General features: G+C 32.7%; 3 protein-coding genes across 4 annotated transcripts; 1 reads left to right on the plus strand and 2 right to left on the minus strand.

The window, feature by feature from the left end:
- The first annotated feature begins 310 nt into the window (after nucleotides 1-310).
- Nucleotides 311-15,680, plus strand: LOC125060874 (vesicle transport through interaction with t-SNAREs homolog 1A). Its single transcript, XM_047665984.1, has 6 exons — nucleotides 311-598; nucleotides 1,074-1,132; nucleotides 1,359-1,479; nucleotides 1,809-2,014; nucleotides 2,612-2,774; nucleotides 14,887-15,680. Exons 1-5 carry the CDS (start codon nucleotides 505-507, stop codon nucleotides 2,759-2,761), a joined length of 630 nt encoding a protein of 209 aa, XP_047521940.1. The 5' UTR covers nucleotides 311-504; the 3' UTR covers nucleotides 2,762-2,774; nucleotides 14,887-15,680.
- LOC125060872 lies at nucleotides 2,649-5,266 on the minus strand. 2 transcript variants are annotated; one of them, XM_047665982.1, is made up of 3 exons: nucleotides 5,056-5,266; nucleotides 4,506-4,723; nucleotides 2,649-4,141 (listed from the first exon to the last, which is right to left on the minus strand). In XM_047665982.1, exons 1-3 carry the CDS (start codon nucleotides 5,076-5,078, stop codon nucleotides 3,453-3,455), a joined length of 930 nt encoding a protein of 309 aa, XP_047521938.1. In that variant the 5' UTR covers nucleotides 5,079-5,266; the 3' UTR covers nucleotides 2,649-3,452. The 2 variants fall into 2 exon arrangements, with proteins under 2 accessions (XP_047521938.1, XP_047521939.1); XM_047665983.1 differs by lacking the exon at nucleotides 5,056-5,266 and having other exon boundaries at nucleotides 4,506-4,855.
- LOC125061050 lies at nucleotides 8,934-13,374 on the minus strand. Its single transcript, XM_047666189.1, has 5 exons — nucleotides 13,078-13,374; nucleotides 11,939-12,149; nucleotides 11,342-11,559; nucleotides 10,822-11,040; nucleotides 8,934-8,992 (listed from the first exon to the last, which is right to left on the minus strand). The coding sequence occupies exons 1-5, from the start codon at nucleotides 13,190-13,192 to the stop codon at nucleotides 8,934-8,936; spliced, it is 822 nt and encodes a 273-aa protein (XP_047522145.1). The 5' UTR covers nucleotides 13,193-13,374.
- Nucleotides 15,681-16,447: the final 767 nt, after the last annotated feature.

Genomic DNA, 16,447 nt, shown 5'->3' on the forward strand with positions numbered 1-16,447 from the left:
TATACAATACAATGTAAATAGAGCTCTTTCATAAAAAATAAATTTCGTTGTATTAACTACAAAAGCAAACTTTAATAGATAAAAATATTTTTTCTTTAATTAGTTAGGCATAAGTAATCAAAATCAGAGGTACAGAACGCAGACTCAAAATTCGTGTTGACCCGTGTAATTGATTATAATATGTACGGTACGACTACGGATTTTAAACATATTTATTTTATTTTATTGAGTCAACTGTCAAGTTTTCATTACCCAAAACAGTCAACACTGGGTTATATTCGTTAATCGTTAGTCAGATGTCAATAACTCAATATTCAATCGATTTCAATGTATTGTTAAATGTTATGTACATACTCAAGCTCAAATAAATCTTAACAAAAAACTAAGATGAAATTAAATGTGTTTTTTGAAACCTTTCTACATAATTGAATATTACGTGACGGCGCACGATAAAAGTGTAATAGTGAACTAATTTTGTTTTCAAGCAGTGGAAAGAAACTGATTATGTCTACCTTAATTCAATCATATGAACAACAATATTCAGTTTTAACAGCGGAGATCACGTCTAAAATTGGTCGATTAAAGTTGGGAAATGACGGTAAGTAATTCAACCGTGTTAAAGCTGAGTTTCAACTTGTAGTAACTTCAATCTTTTATATGTTACTGTACATAACAAGCAAATAAGAAATACAAAACTTTGCAAAAGTAATATAATTATAAACATATAAAGCAAAGTTAATGTGCATATGTTTTGTCACACACATGCATTAACTTTAATTAACAAATTAAAGTAATTTAATGCATAAGTGGTTTTGGCATCTTTTATTTGATTTTGCTTTTAAATTACAATATTAACATAGTAATGAAAAACTTAAGCAGCTTATTCTTAAGGACTCACGTTATTCAAGTAAAACTTAAGGCCTTAGTTAGTACTATTAGTTTAAATTAATTTATTTTAATTATTTGCTATTTAATTTTACAGAGTACTGAGACATTAATTTATTGATTTCATTTTATACAAGAACAATCTAGTTTAATTTAATTGTCAAATTAAAATATTATTAATTTTTCAGATAATCCTGACAAATTATCGAGAGAGATACAATCAAGTTTTGAGGAAGCTAATGATTTGGTAAGACATTGTTTTAGAAATTTAGAGACAATGTCATTTTTGTATGTAAAGAGTTGTCAGCAGTGGTACTATATACATATTAATTTATTCTTTGTTTAATTCTTCTTCTGGGATAGCTGAAGTGAATTTTATGTACTGAATTATACGCTAATATAGTCTACTAGTAATATTATTTTTAATATAATTATATATTATATGCAAGTCTGTATATTTAAAATGTTTAAAGCTGGAGCAATTAGAATTGGAGTATCGTGGTTCAGGTGTTGGGTCCAGGGTTGCTGCCTATCGTGCTGAACTGCAGCGTGTTAGAGATGAGTACCGCTCGGTGATTAGCAATTCTGCAGCTTGTAAGTTATTAAGCTTGTTAGTTCATTATTCTTTAACAATTATTATTATACTTTATTGATTGCCTATTGAAGCAAAGAGATTTTATTATTTTTTATTTAGGCCATTGTTTTTTATTGTCCATTATTTTGTAACCAAGGTAAAATTTTCCAAGTATATACATTACAAATACAAAATAAATGTATTACCTATATTTTCTCTCAAATGTGTAGTATTAATATAAATAGAAGATTCATGTTGCCTAATCATTGGTTTTTAAAACAATTTTATTTTTGACCCAGCCAATTGTCTTGAGTGTGATTGTCTTTTTATTTATATTGTTGTTTCACAGACAATATTGATCCTGATGATTACGATGACTGGTCGACAGTTAATGAGCAAAATCAAAAGCTATTGAACAATTCTGAGAGGCTGGAACGGTCTGGCAAAAACCTGACTGAAGGCTATCGTATCATTCTGGAAACAGAACAAATTGGCAATGCAGTTTTGCAGGACTTACATCATCAAAGGGAAACTTTACACAGGACGAGGGCAAGGGTAAGTGTTTTTATAATAACAATAATAATCTTTCATTTGCACTGAATGTGTATATGATTAATGACAATTTTGAAAGCACAATCAAATTTATAAATTTGTACTTTACCTTCCACAATAATCAAATAATCAGAGAGAAAAGAAAAATAAGTCAGAGAAACATATTTCCCATTGACCATATTATAAAAATTAAGTTTTGATACAGTTTAATATGTTGTAACAAAACATATACCTAAAATTAAACCAAATACCTAATACTGAATTAATTTATCATCCATCTAATCTAATATAACCTAACATCTTTATGTTGCAAGACATTTCAAGTAAATAAATAAATTTCTTGCATATAATCTTTTTTGGTTAAGGCTGTACTTCATCCTTGTCCACTGTCCCTCATCTAATCTTGTCATTCCATATATTACATGGTCTCTTACTTGTCATGGATATAAATAAATTTCTAATTAAATATTCCTTTGTATTCTGGTGTATCATTTCCACTTTTCTTTAAATTTTTAAACACCGGATTTTAATCTTTGCTTACCTTAGTAAATTATGCATATTACATATTATATTTTTATTAGCTAACAAATTTTGTTCTAGTTACGAGAAACAGATGCAGACCTAAACCGGTCCACTCGTCTGGTGAAGGGAATGATGATGAGGGCGATACAGCACAAGGTTATATTGGCATCAGTGGTGGGTGTGATGACAGTGTTAGGAGTAATTGGAATATACTTTTACGTCACGTAGCTGCGCATGCCAGGTAAATTCAAAATAAAATATTGTGCATTGTACAGAATCTATAATTCTAAAATAATATTTTCTCAATTTGTTTTACAATAACTTTTATTGATAAAAAGGTGATTTAATAATGAATACAACATATAATAGTTATGTGTCAACTGGCTCTGTGATCTGGCAGTCGGGTTGGTGGGATATATTAATTTATGTAATCACCATCATGGTAAAAAAAATGAAACTACCCTCAGCGAAACAGGCGGAAAAGAAATTGTGCATTTAAGTGTTTGCTTGACAGATCGAAAACTTGTAGGTTAACTTAGTTTATATGTCATATTTGACAGTCGCAGACTAAAAATGCAGGTACAACAAAGTAATTAACAACTTTGATGCAATTATTTTAACAATGTGTGCGGTTCCTGGGTCATCAGGGTGCTTTAATTAATAGAGGATTTTATGTTTACTCTATATTAACAACTCGCGTAAAATAGTATATGCGAAATAAGTATGCTTACTTCTATGAAACAAATGCTAAATTTAATGTAAATGTTGAAAAGAGTGCCTGCGTCTGGCTATACTCTCGGGGCGTAAATCCGAAGGTTTAGGTAATCGCGACGTTTAAAAAACTAAGAAAGCGTGAGTGAGCAAAATGTACAGCCTTGGCTCGTACAACACGTGTTTATTAATAAGCGCCAGTTCTATTTCAAACCTGCAACCGTAGTGTATTATACACGGAATAACTAAATTTTATAACAGCAAAAAAGCAACAATAATCTAGCACCGTCACTCCGCCAGCAGTTATATTCATTGTCTTCTGAGCGCTCGGCAATATTGTCGCAATAATTTTCATATTGTTTGAATCGAAATTTTCCCAATTGCAACTATAAACGCCTTTTTCGAATTTAATCGAAGCATCAATAAGTTTTTGGCCCGCGTATGTTTCTGTAAATACCACTACAAGCGTGTATGTGATTTGTAGATATGTGGTTTCGATTCCTCCCAATAATTCACTTATAATTGCTAATATTGTAGATATAAGAGCAACAGCCTTTGTACCCCGAAATATATCTTCAAATTTTCTAATAATGTTTATGTTTAGTATATGAAAAAGCGCGATTTCCTTCAAGCATTCGTTGATGAAAATGTTCTTGATTTTATTCTTTATGTTGTGGTCGTGGATGGTCAAAGCGTGTGTTTCGTAAAAGATTTCGGCGTGTTCCCACAAGTTTTGTAGCTCTGTAGTGAGAGCTAACAATTGAGCCTCAACGTAGCCAAGTATCACCAATGTGAGGGCTGTGACATTCGCAAAGAAAAGTCCACAGATATAAATGCCAAAGCTCAGTATGACGAATGCAATTTCGTAATTTGGCGATTCGAAGATTGGATCCAGACCTAAAACCGTATAAAATATTTAAAAGTCGAATGAATCGTCAAGGCATTTGTGAGACTTGAAGTGGTAAAGAGTAGTGATCACTCAGATATATAATTTTTTTATAGGGAGGGAAACGTGCCCACGGGACGCACAAAAAAGGTAGTCATTGCAGTCCATGCACACACATTTTAGTAGGTGCGTTGTCGGCCTTTTAGAGAGGAGTATGTTCTTTTTAAAAAATTGGATGTCTCCCAGGGAAGATCCCCCCCCCCCGGGAGTCGATTCAACACTTCGCTAGTACTAGTACTAGCTTTTACTTTTACTGTTGCAGAGTGCATCCAGTTGTACTTTAATTCAATTCTAATTATTATTACTTTTTCTCACCATATATTACTTGTTTGTCCTCCGGTAGATGTCGCCCCGGAATGGCAAATGGGACTAGCGCGTAAAATACTGCGTTCATGAACATAGCGACCCAAACGATTGATGCACGTTTCTTTATGTATCTTAGCTGATTGTGAAGGTTTTTCGAAAACATTGTTCCGGGCTTTACTATTTTGTTGAAGTCTAGACATCTTTGGATGAGGTTTTGAAGTTTTTCCCTACGATTAATGTAGTTTTAATAAGGAAATGTTCTCTTATTCGAGACGATAACTTTGATGCCCGTTTGTTAAATCTTTTTGGACATACGTAACGCTTTTGACTCTGTCTTGTTTCCCAAAATTCGTATTAAAATTTAGAGTAGGTTGCAATAGGTTAACACTCATTAAAACATGCCAAAAACATTTTAATTAGTGAATTAGTGTGCATGTAGTCTTAAGTGCTAAACAATGTTAAGGGAAAAAAATAATTTATATTAAATTCCGAGACTATCCAATCGAACTTACTGAATCTTTATTACTATTAGATACTGAAAACAAAATATATAACTTACTTATAAATCATGATATAAAACATGTTGACGAATGAGAGATGGCTGCACGCTAATATTGAGAACAATATGCATGGGGTGTTAAAATCTCCCGTCACCGGATATTTGACCACGACAAACCAAACCAATGAGACGGCATACGCGTAGTAGTAGCAAATAATGCCCAGGAACCATATAATTATAAATATTTTGTGTATAGCTGTAAAATAACGATCAGTTAATGATTGACACGTGCGCCTTTCAACCCTGAAGGTACGATTCCACCAAAATAGCGTGCGGCACATTTGTTTACAAACATGTTGTGCAAAACAATAGCAGAACGTACTAAGCACGTAGCTCGTTTGGCTTCTGTCTCCACCGGCAATGCTGTATGTAACTTTTGTGCGCACACACTTGTTCGCTGAGAAGTTTCTGCCGACAGTTGCTAATATGGACGGACAGAAAAACGTTGTGGTTTGTAATTTATTCTTCATTATTCGAAAAATTACTTGGTATAGTGTGCGCACAATTAAATGTGTTCGCTTTGGTAGTGCAAGTAAGAATGAGTTCGCGAACAACGAATGTGCGTGTCGATACGAGTCCACTACTAGGGCCGTGTGCGCGAACTTTCCTAAAATATTCGCGCACAATTTGTTATTGCCGCACCGTTCAGCACACTGGTGAAATCGTTCCTTTACACCGTTTGTTTGGTGTGACTGGATCTTTATTTCTATGTGCGCGTTTAACAGGCGCTCGTAGGGTGAAGAAAAACAGCACACCTTCGACATAACAATCAAGGCGTTTATGAGGCAGATCACCCGATTAAGAAAAATATATGATCCCGGAACAGTTACAGAACTGAGGCACTGACCTGAGGTTGTAACAAGTAACAACACTGGTGTTTTTAATGACTTATGAATTTAACGTATAATTTAATGTTTATCATAAATTAAGTTTATTTTTTCTATAGCGTTAAAATTGTTAAAGATTAAAATATTATTTGTTAATTTTGTCCAATTTTTTTTTATTATTATTATGTGTGTGTGAAGTTACACATTTACATATTCGCCTTTTTTGAGCTAAAATTACTTAAATAACTTACGTTGATCGTTGTTCTTATTAATTTTAACGTTAGAGATTCTTAAAAGAAAATCCAGATTTTCCAGCATTGTATTTAAATCGCAATAATTTAAATTAAATTGACGAAATTTCTCCATTTCCGCGTTCAAGGTGTTCAAGCAAATAAAACGTTTACAACAGAATTTGCATGAAACAAATTATAGTCAAAGTACCTATTAATGAAAATCCTTGAAGGTTCTAGTCGTGTCAAACATGAAAAAACGCTTGATTAATTGTTATGGTCGGCACCTAATTGGCAGGATTACTTTATATTCAATGCAGTAAATTATATTTTATGAAGTATGTGTTTCAAGCAATTTATTTTAGTTGCTGTGGACTAATTACAATAAATTGTTGGCTTTGTTTCGTTTCTTATCATAACCGTTATTTGTTTATTTTTTATATAGAACAGGAGGCGGCTCATCTGGTGTTCAGTGATACCGCCCATGGACACTCAATGCCAAAGAGCTCGCGTTGCCGAAAAAAGAATTAGTACGCTCTTTTCTTGAAGGACTCTAAGTCGATTTGGTTCGGAAATACTTTAGTGAGCAACTGGTTCCATATAGTGGTGGTGCGCTGCCGTAAAGTGCCTTAAAATACTTTTATTTGCGGAACGGCTGTCGTCGAGGTGATACGGGTGAAATTTCGTATTCTGCCTCGACGTCCGATGATGAAACCCATAAAATCAAAATCATTGTAGTGAACTATGGTTTAATAGTAAAGACTATCGGAGAATTTAACATTTTGCAGGGTAGTTGCGAATTATAGACTACCGTCTCTGAAAAAAGTTGGAAGTGCTATGAAAAAGTAGTTTGTAATCCGAAATTACAGATGATTAAATTCAGATTTTATTATTTTCAAGTAATAGATATGTATATAACATTCAGTAAATTAAACAACACGATAGATATTTATTTTTAATTATGATACATAAATTTATATGACGGTGGAACACATATTGATCACAATTTCTCCGTCCTAAAATTCGTCGTCGTCGTCGTCGTTCGTCCATAAAATAATAAATGAATACCCGTAGAGTGAATTATGTTATTAAATATTTACTTGATTCTGTAAAACCGATGTAGGTGCAAAGATTAAGTCGGCAATAAACACGAAGATTTTTTTACTTTTTAAAATTAAATAAAGTTCAAATAACCTAATAACGAGTTTCTTCTCAAAATCACAGCTTGAATCCTTTCTACGATGTTTTTAATGACGTTTTGAGGACCCTTCTGAAATAACTCGTCTGTTTAGAACATCCCACACATGCTCAATTGGATTGAGCTCGTATCCCAACTTCTTGCATGTAACCAGAACTGCAGGCGAGGATTGCCGTGTCATGTGGAAATACGACTTCGATTATGTACTAGTGTGCATTTATTGTTCCATTTTCTACGAAAACTAACTCTGTACGGTCCGTAGAATTAATTGCTGCCTAAAACATAACGGGGAATCTGCCATAAGGAGATATTTATTTGAAACACACTTGCGCATAGCGTTCCCGTGGTCTTCGCTGTACTCGCCGGCGTCGGTTCTTCCTGACCGTCCACAGCTTTACAACTTCTACTCCTCTTACTTCTTCTAGGCTCTTCTTCAAGTCCACACTTGACGCTTTACGATTTCGCAACTCCTGACTCACCACAAAGCGGGGATCTCTTGGTCCTATGCATCGTTATATTCCCGAAAAGAGTCTTCTTTTGACCGAACCGGTCTCTTGATACCGTTGCCAAGTCTTCTGGACAGTAAAGATAATTACTTCTCCAACGAATTTATTAAACACGCTAAAAACCCGAAAAAAATGTGGAGTCTAATAAATAAATTGGCTAGTAACAAGCTAAATAAGGATTGCACACCTTCCAAACTTATTATAGACACTAAAGAGTTAACTCAAACAACCGATATTTTTGCTGCTTTTAATACATACTTTTCTACCATAGGGCTAAAACTAGCCAATGAAATACCAACACAATTTCACATTAATTTTACACTAGCACTTCCTCAAAGTCTTAACTCTGAACTATCTAACTTTAATCCATGCACAACACTTGAAATCACTAATATAATAAAAACACTTAACACGAATTGTAGCACTGGAATAGATGGGATCAATACTAAAACAATAAAATGTGTAATTGATCATATTTCTGAATATCTCTCGATCTGCTTTAATAAGCTGCTGCATAAAGGTGAATTTCCGGATTCTCTTAAAAAGGCCAGAGTTGCTCCTATCCATAAATCTGGCCCCAAAACCGAACCCGGCAATTACAGACCAATATCTATTCTACCTACAATATCAAAAATATTAGAAAAGATTATTTACTCACGACTTGACACTTACTTGCAAACTAACAATTTCATTTTTAAACGCCAATATGGTTTTAGATCAAAAAGCAGCACTTTATCAGCCACAGCCGATCTCGTTAGCGACATAAAACAAAATATTGACTCTAAGAAAATGGCGCTGGGTGTCTTTATTGATCTGAAAAAAGCGTTTGACACCGTAAGCCACAACTTATTGCTTAAAAAATTAGAATGCATAGGAATAAAAGATTGTGCACTAAAATTATTCAAATCTTATCTATCAAACAGAACCCAGATAGTAAAAATAGGTAATGCTCAAAGTTCAGAAATACCAATAACATGCGGCGTCCCACAAGGATCTATACTAGGTCCATTGTTATTTTTAATATATATTAACAACATTCACGAACTCGGTTTACACGGCCGAATCACTCTCTACGCTGATGACACCTGCTTATTTTACTTTGGTTCAAATATCCAGACTATGGTTGCTCAAGCTCAATCAGACCTAAATGTTCTATCTTCTTGGTTTCAACAAAATCTTCTAACAATTAATATTTCAAAAACATCTTATGTAATATTCAAGGCAACAAATAAACTCATTCCTATCTTTCAACCGCTTAAAGTTCAAGACGTTGAAATCAATAACAAAAAATGGGAGAAATATCTGGGTCTTAGAATGGATACAAATTTAAAATGGAACTTTCATATATCACACATAATTACCAAACTAAAATCACTTATAGGCAGATTTTGGTCAATATCTAAATGCATTTCGCAATCTGTACGTCATTTGATCTATAATTGTTTAGTCAAGCCACATTTCATATACTTAATTGAAATATGGGGTACAGCATGCAAAAACAAAATTTCTAAAATACAAACACTACAAAATAAATTAATAAAAGCACTATTCAGATACAATTTTTTAACACCTACTAATAAAATCTACCAAGAAACTAAAATTATGACGATTAAACAACTATATGTTTATAGCACCTGTATCCTTATTAAAAAAAAATTCTACATAGTAACTTATCATTTAATAAAATCAAATACACCACTACACGCAATACTCGTCGAGCGAGTTTGCTTATCTTGCCAAAGCCGCGCACAAATTATTTAAAGAGATCTATTAGGTATGAGGGTGTGCAATTGTTTAATCGGTTGCCGTCTAAGGTTCGTAACATTAGCGTGGGCCCACATCCACAGGCCACATCCCACATCAGAATGGGCCCATTAGACTAAAATTGGGTTAACTGATGACGACGTGTATCTCGTTCGTATATACTTAATATTAAATTTCTCATGTAAATAAAAAATAATTTTTGTAATGAGAAATAAAGTTCTTTAAACATTAAAGCGACTCACAATTAGCCGCTCGAACTCTTATCAGTCGTATCAGAAAGTGGTATTTAAATATTAATGTAAAAATAAAGAATTAATTATTTAATATGCAGAATATATGCAAAAGTTTTAAAATTTTACTAATCAGTTAAACAAACCGTTTCAGCAATTCGCCACATTTTTATTTTTCTTTTGTTGATTGCAAAATTTAAATTTGGAACTTAAAAATAACGTAATTATGCCAGGATGCTTCAATGCTACCAATATATCGTCAATCTAATAAAACCCCTTTCTTGAAATATTTATTGAAGAAGAGAAAAAAATGTAAAGTGCCCGTTTATTTTGCAAAAGAGTATATATAAATAAATAATCTATATTTACTTTTAAAAAAAATGACTTAACCTTTTATTACGTAATAAATGTGTGCAAATGTACATTGTAAAATAATCAAACATTAGAAATCAATTTCTGAAAAGGCGATTTACCAAAAAACATTTGCGTGCCTACATTTCCCCGCTACTAGCATGTTCACTGTTGTACTAAACGTATATTATTTCACCATTAACCGCAGTGTATTGTACGTGGAATAGCTGAATCGGAACACTGCGAGCATACACCTAAAGTCCAAAGGCGTAGTACCACCAGCAGTTATTTTCAAAGTCCTCTGTGCGCTGGGTAGCATAAAAAGTATAGTTTTTCTGTTATTGATGTCGAAGTTTTCCCATTTACAATCATACACCGCCCTCTCGAACATCGTTGAAGCGTCCTTCAATTTTTGTCCAGAAATACACTCGATCGATATTAACACAACTGTGAATAACATCTCTAAATATGTGCTCCCGACTCCGCCCAGCAATTCTGAAATTATGCCCAAGACAATGAGTAAAAACTCAATTGCCTTTGTAACATTGAATACATTTTCGTAATATTTTAATGCCTCGATACACTTCACGTGAAAGTAAATTATTTCTTTTAATTTCTCGGTGACGTAAATGTTTTTTATAATTGTTTTGGATCCTGAACTTTTGTAGGAGATAGCGTGCTTTCTGTAGGAATATTCCGCGCTATTCCACACATTCTTGATTTCTTTGCTGAGGGCGATCATTTGCGCTTCAATGTAGCCGAGTATGACTATGTTCATTGCTGTTACATTTGCTAGCGAAAATACGCAAATATACACGCCTAATGCTGTGATAATCATGGCGATTTCGAAGTTGGGGGACTTGAACATAGGTTCCAATCCTGAAAAATGAAAAATAATAGACTGGAGGAAAGAAATTCCGTAACGAAAATAAAACCTAACAAACGATGACGTAATATAGGTAAAAAAATCTATGCAATAGCTTTACCGCGACAGTCCCCGAGTGCCACACGTTTTTTTTTAATTTATTATGTCACCATAAACTAAAGACACATAGTTTTTTCACGATAATAAGGTTTTTGTAAATTCTTCGTCTAAAACCCTGACTTGATTCATAAAACCTCCTTATTTTCGGTTTTTTAATGTATATCTTTTAAATAAATTTTGTTGTAATATAGATACCATAGATTATTTGAAGATCTTCAGGCAGGTGTCTTCCTGGCATTATTATAGGTATCAAGATGTACACCATTCCATCAACGACCATAGTAATCCACACGACCATGGCACGTTTTTTGATGTAGCGTAAATGTGTGTGAATGTTTTTGGAAAAGGTTGTATCCGGCTTAACGAAGTAATTGAATCCTTGAACATTTTCTATTAATCCTTGGACCTTTTTTCTGTAATAAAAAAAATTATTCTTCATCATATAAGAGCACCTAGCCTAGTGACTACGTACACGGGTCGCCTAATATTATGTTGCAATCCAGCGCATCTTAGACCTTAAAATCGATGGCGTGTTTCAGGCTGATCACCTTCTTGCCTATAATGATAGATGATCAAGGAAGTGATATAGACAGACCAAGATCAGTTGTAGCGTGAATTACTTTTTGCTTAGGTTTTATAATATCAAAGATATCATTAAGCCGAAGACATCTTTATTAAATTGTACAGACAAGAAAACAAGTAATTTCGACGTTAAATCAAGTGCATATAGAATTTACACTACGTAATGTTATAATAAAATTAAAGTAATACTTGTAAATAATCATTTGAAACATGGTGATGAACGATGGCTGACTACACGCAGCCAGAGAGAATATAATTGATGCGGCTATCAAGTCTCCTGTTTCTGGACACCGAATGAACACGAACCATATTGTCGAAACGACGTAGGCATGATAGTAGCATACAAGAGAAGTCATCCATAGTAATAGTATTATGATGTTGATGGCTGAAAATAAAGAAAATATTGATAAAATCATAGGATCTTTTGTGCACAAAACAGAAGTTTATTGCGATTTGGAATATAATGGAATAACATTTATTACTAACACACACACGGAAACACACAAAATAATAATAATAATCAAAAAAGAATAACAAAAAAATATAGAAAAAAAGGAATAAGATACATTTTAAGTGTGAAACGTGTGTGTTGTGGCAGTAACTGGCCCTGGCTCAGCATTATGCTGTGGTCTTTCTGCCAGTGACCACAACAGTTAGTATGCGCCTTAGACGCAAAAAAGAAAAAGAATGTGATAATAATAATAGTAAAAATTAACAGTGGAAGTAAAGAAGTCTTGGAAGATTTTTATGTAGAAATAATTAATGCGGCAACAATATTGGTTGATTATGATATTGTTCAATTGTCGAATTCCATTCGTAAGGTTTTCACAGAGTTACATCCATTGCTTTTTATATAAAATGTAGGCTTCAGTTTGATATGACGACGTTCACGGACTGCATTTTTGTGACTTCCACTAGAGTTACATATACATTTTTCAATGAATATATATATCTTATATGATCCAGATTTCCACTTAAAACCGCGTTCAACATTGCGGTGAACCACAATATATTGGTACGACAGTACTAAATTCGACTCCTTTATTTCAAAAATGTTTTGAGTTTGTCTGCGCTAAATCAGAAGTGAATGTTACCTTAAGACTGAAAGTATATTGTTTCTGTAAAAGTAACATTACGTAACCTCTTTCGTATATAAGATGATCTTATTAACTTTTGTTGTGTTTTGATGCTCTCTTGCGAACACTCTTGAAGAAATATCTGGTACGAAATATTGTTTGCGTTGTTATAAACCTTTTTGTTTGTCCTGATTTCTCCAATCTACAACTCTCCTACTGCATAGTAAAAACATCCCACTTCAAGCGCTCATAAAAATTAACTACTTTACTCACGTCGGTCATTGGATTTAACAATTTTAACATTAACAATCCTCAATAAGACATCAACATTTTCGATCATAGTTGGTAAATCGCAGAAATCTAATCGAAATCTACGTATTGCTTCCATTTTTACGTATTTTCCATTCCTTATAATAAAATGAATGTCATTTAACACGACGTGGTTCTTCAAAATGCTACGTTGTGTGCTTTAAGATTGTATCGAACGATTTCATCGTTTCAAAACCAATATTTGTTTCACAGGCTTTACACAGTCGATTTCATAAAATGATAAAATATTGTAACAAGGTTGTACGGTTAGACTTTTCAAAGTTTTAGGCGTTCTAACAAATTATAAAGATTATACTGTTATTCTTTCTGGCTAATGAAAGAAGATAATTGAATTATTTGAAAACTTTCGGATGGCAACACAGAATGTCATTGAAATTCTTAGGTAAGTATGATTTATTGTCTTGATACTTCATACAATTACTCATTTTTAGTTTATATTTTTTCCGAACAGTTAACAGGTATAATAATAGCCTAAACTTTGTTTTATTTGATAGAATATTTCGTTTCTTTCGCAGGATTTGATTATTCCGAATAAAGTTGTGTTTTATAATAAATATAGTTTTAGTTTTCCATGCAATGCTAGTCATTTTAAGTATCAACAGTAAAAGACTAAATACGTTAAGTATTTAATTTCATAGAAATACAGTTACTATCAATGTAAAAAATAATAACATAAAATTAAGTATCAAGTAAGTTTAATCCACAAAATATATCAGGGACTTTTAGGGATACCATACTATTTTTTTTTTAATTTGCCGCGCTTTTTCGTGATCTTCTTTCATGAGCCAGACTCTAGAAGATACTTAAAAATACGTACTAGTGACTGTCAAGCGTGACGGCTATATTATGAAGATTTCGAGGCAGTAGAAACAGTTAGTGTACTGCTCCTGAGTATTGACTCAATAGCAATTTGTGCATACGCTTGTCGTCTCTGCGAGACTAGTGCATGTATAGGCTGACTTTAATTTTTTTTTAATTTTAATGTACTATAATTAGTTTAAACGCGGGAAGCACTGGGTAGATTGCGATGGCGAAGTGTAATTCAGGAGGCTAAGGCCCACAAGAGGCTGTATAATCATTGCTGATGATTATAATAATTAGTTTTAAGTTGCTAACGTGAATGGATCTTTGTAATCAAAAGAAAGAAAATAAATAATATATATATAGATATATATATATTATATCTATCTATCTATATATTATTTATTAGATAGATATAATATATATATATATCTATATATATCAAAATGAAACCCATTTTCCGTTGTCACGACATAACATAAAAACGGCTTGACCGATTTGTCTGATTCTTTTTTTATAATATTCCTTGAAGTACGAGGATCAAGTGTTAGTGGAGGGGTTCCGGGAAGGTAAATTTAATTTTTTGACATAATATATTTGTTGTATTATCAACTTTCTTTTTTTTATCTTACTAGCTAGACCGGTGTCCCGAATAGCAGAAAAAGTATTAAAAAAAAAATAAAGAATCGACTGTTAGGCGGTACGATGTTCGCCAGGCCAGCTAGTATATATATAAAAGTGAATCGTCTCGTCACTATTTCCATACAAATTCGATTCGCATTAGGAGATAACGGCTGTCATACAATTCATTAACACTTCAGGAGTTCAAAAATGTCAAGAAACGAAAAAGTATGATGTTGATAAATAAAAAGCTATATTGTTTATTTTGTTTTACATTCTTACCTCACAGAGTTTAAATAGGCATTTTACTAATATTTTTTTTGTTTATAGGGTCGCCTTGTTTGACTACACATCATCGTACCTGATTCACCAAGCGTTCCGATATTCTGATGAAATGAAATTTATTTGCACTTTATTCAAACACAAACAGGTAGTAAACAAATGTAGAGTTTTGATAAACTAGTCGATAAGTATATGTAATTAAAGGGAAGACATATTATAAATTGTACCAAAGCCATGCTTTATAGTCTGTGCTGTAGACAGACGTGATAAATGACAGCTGGGCTTAAGTGTTGCCAGTGCAATTTTACACGATGGCGTATGGAAAAATAAGATTACCTCGTGTCTACTTTAATGTTTAACTAGCGCATATAAGATATAATTGTGTGATATTTATGTAAATAAAAGTCGTTTAAAATATATTGCAATTATGTTGTATTGCACCTAGTCAGTATTGATTGTAGACATTAGATAGGATATTGCAATTTTTATAAAAATTATTTTTTATTATCATCTATCAAAAAAGGAATATTTATTATTTTGTCCAAGGAATGTATAAAGGTAAGGTTAGGTATCAAAAACCTTAAACCAATTTTAGTTTATAAGATTGTCAAATGTCAAACTTAATTGAAAAATAGTCACTTTGAATAAAGCTTTAGTTGGAATTTTAAACACGCTAAATATAGTGTCTGTTCCACAAATCAGCACTGCGGATAGTTAATATTAATATTGTATCGACTTTAGTATTAATAATATGATACGAGAAATTTAATGCCTGACTGTACTAGTATTTAAATAGAAAAATTTACTGAGAAACGTATATAATAAATTATTGTTCACTGCAACACTGCCTAGTTTTATTTATCCCTTTAATAAAAAATCTTATCTATGCTTTTAATAGTAGCTGAACATTAGCTAATCACCAAGCTTATAAAACTAAAAAAGCTTTAGTGAGCAAAATGTACAGCTTTGGCTCGTACAAGTCGTACATATTCCCCCAGGCAAGTGCAAGATGAATAAATAAATAAAAATAAATCCTTTATTTGCAATGATAGTGGTACAAAATAAAATAAAAACAACAACAAGAAAAGTCCGCACAATCAGCCATACAATAACAGGCATGCAAATGTCATAATAAGAAGTCATTTATGAGTAATTGTTAAACTTATATTCTATATACTCGGTTACGCTGTAAAAGTAATAATAAAAAATATGTAGTCCTTTACAAGATGAATTCATTGTATGCTTATAAGTCTCTAATTTCTGAAATGTGAACACCTTTTTGTCACGGCATTATCACCTCACCATCGCTAACACTAGGACCCATACCGCATAGGCCATTGCACTACCTAACCCCTTGCACTTAACCTTACTGATTTAGGAAGTAGGAGATTAAGAGGAAATCTCATTGAAACCTATAAAATCCTCACCGGTTACTATAATGTTCTAGGAATTAAGAAGCTATTTATTTTAAGTGAAAATACACATTTGAGGGGTAGTTCTTTAAAACTTAAGACTTAATATAACAGAAATTCCCTAAATAACTTTCTCCCAAACCGAGTAGTGGCAAAGTGTAATCAGTGCACCGTGCATCTTTGAACTCCTTTAAAAA

This window comes from Pieris napi, chromosome 22, assembly GCF_905475465.1.
Source record: "Pieris napi chromosome 22, ilPieNapi1.2, whole genome shotgun sequence".
Taxonomy (NCBI): domain Eukaryota; kingdom Metazoa; phylum Arthropoda; class Insecta; order Lepidoptera; family Pieridae; genus Pieris; species Pieris napi.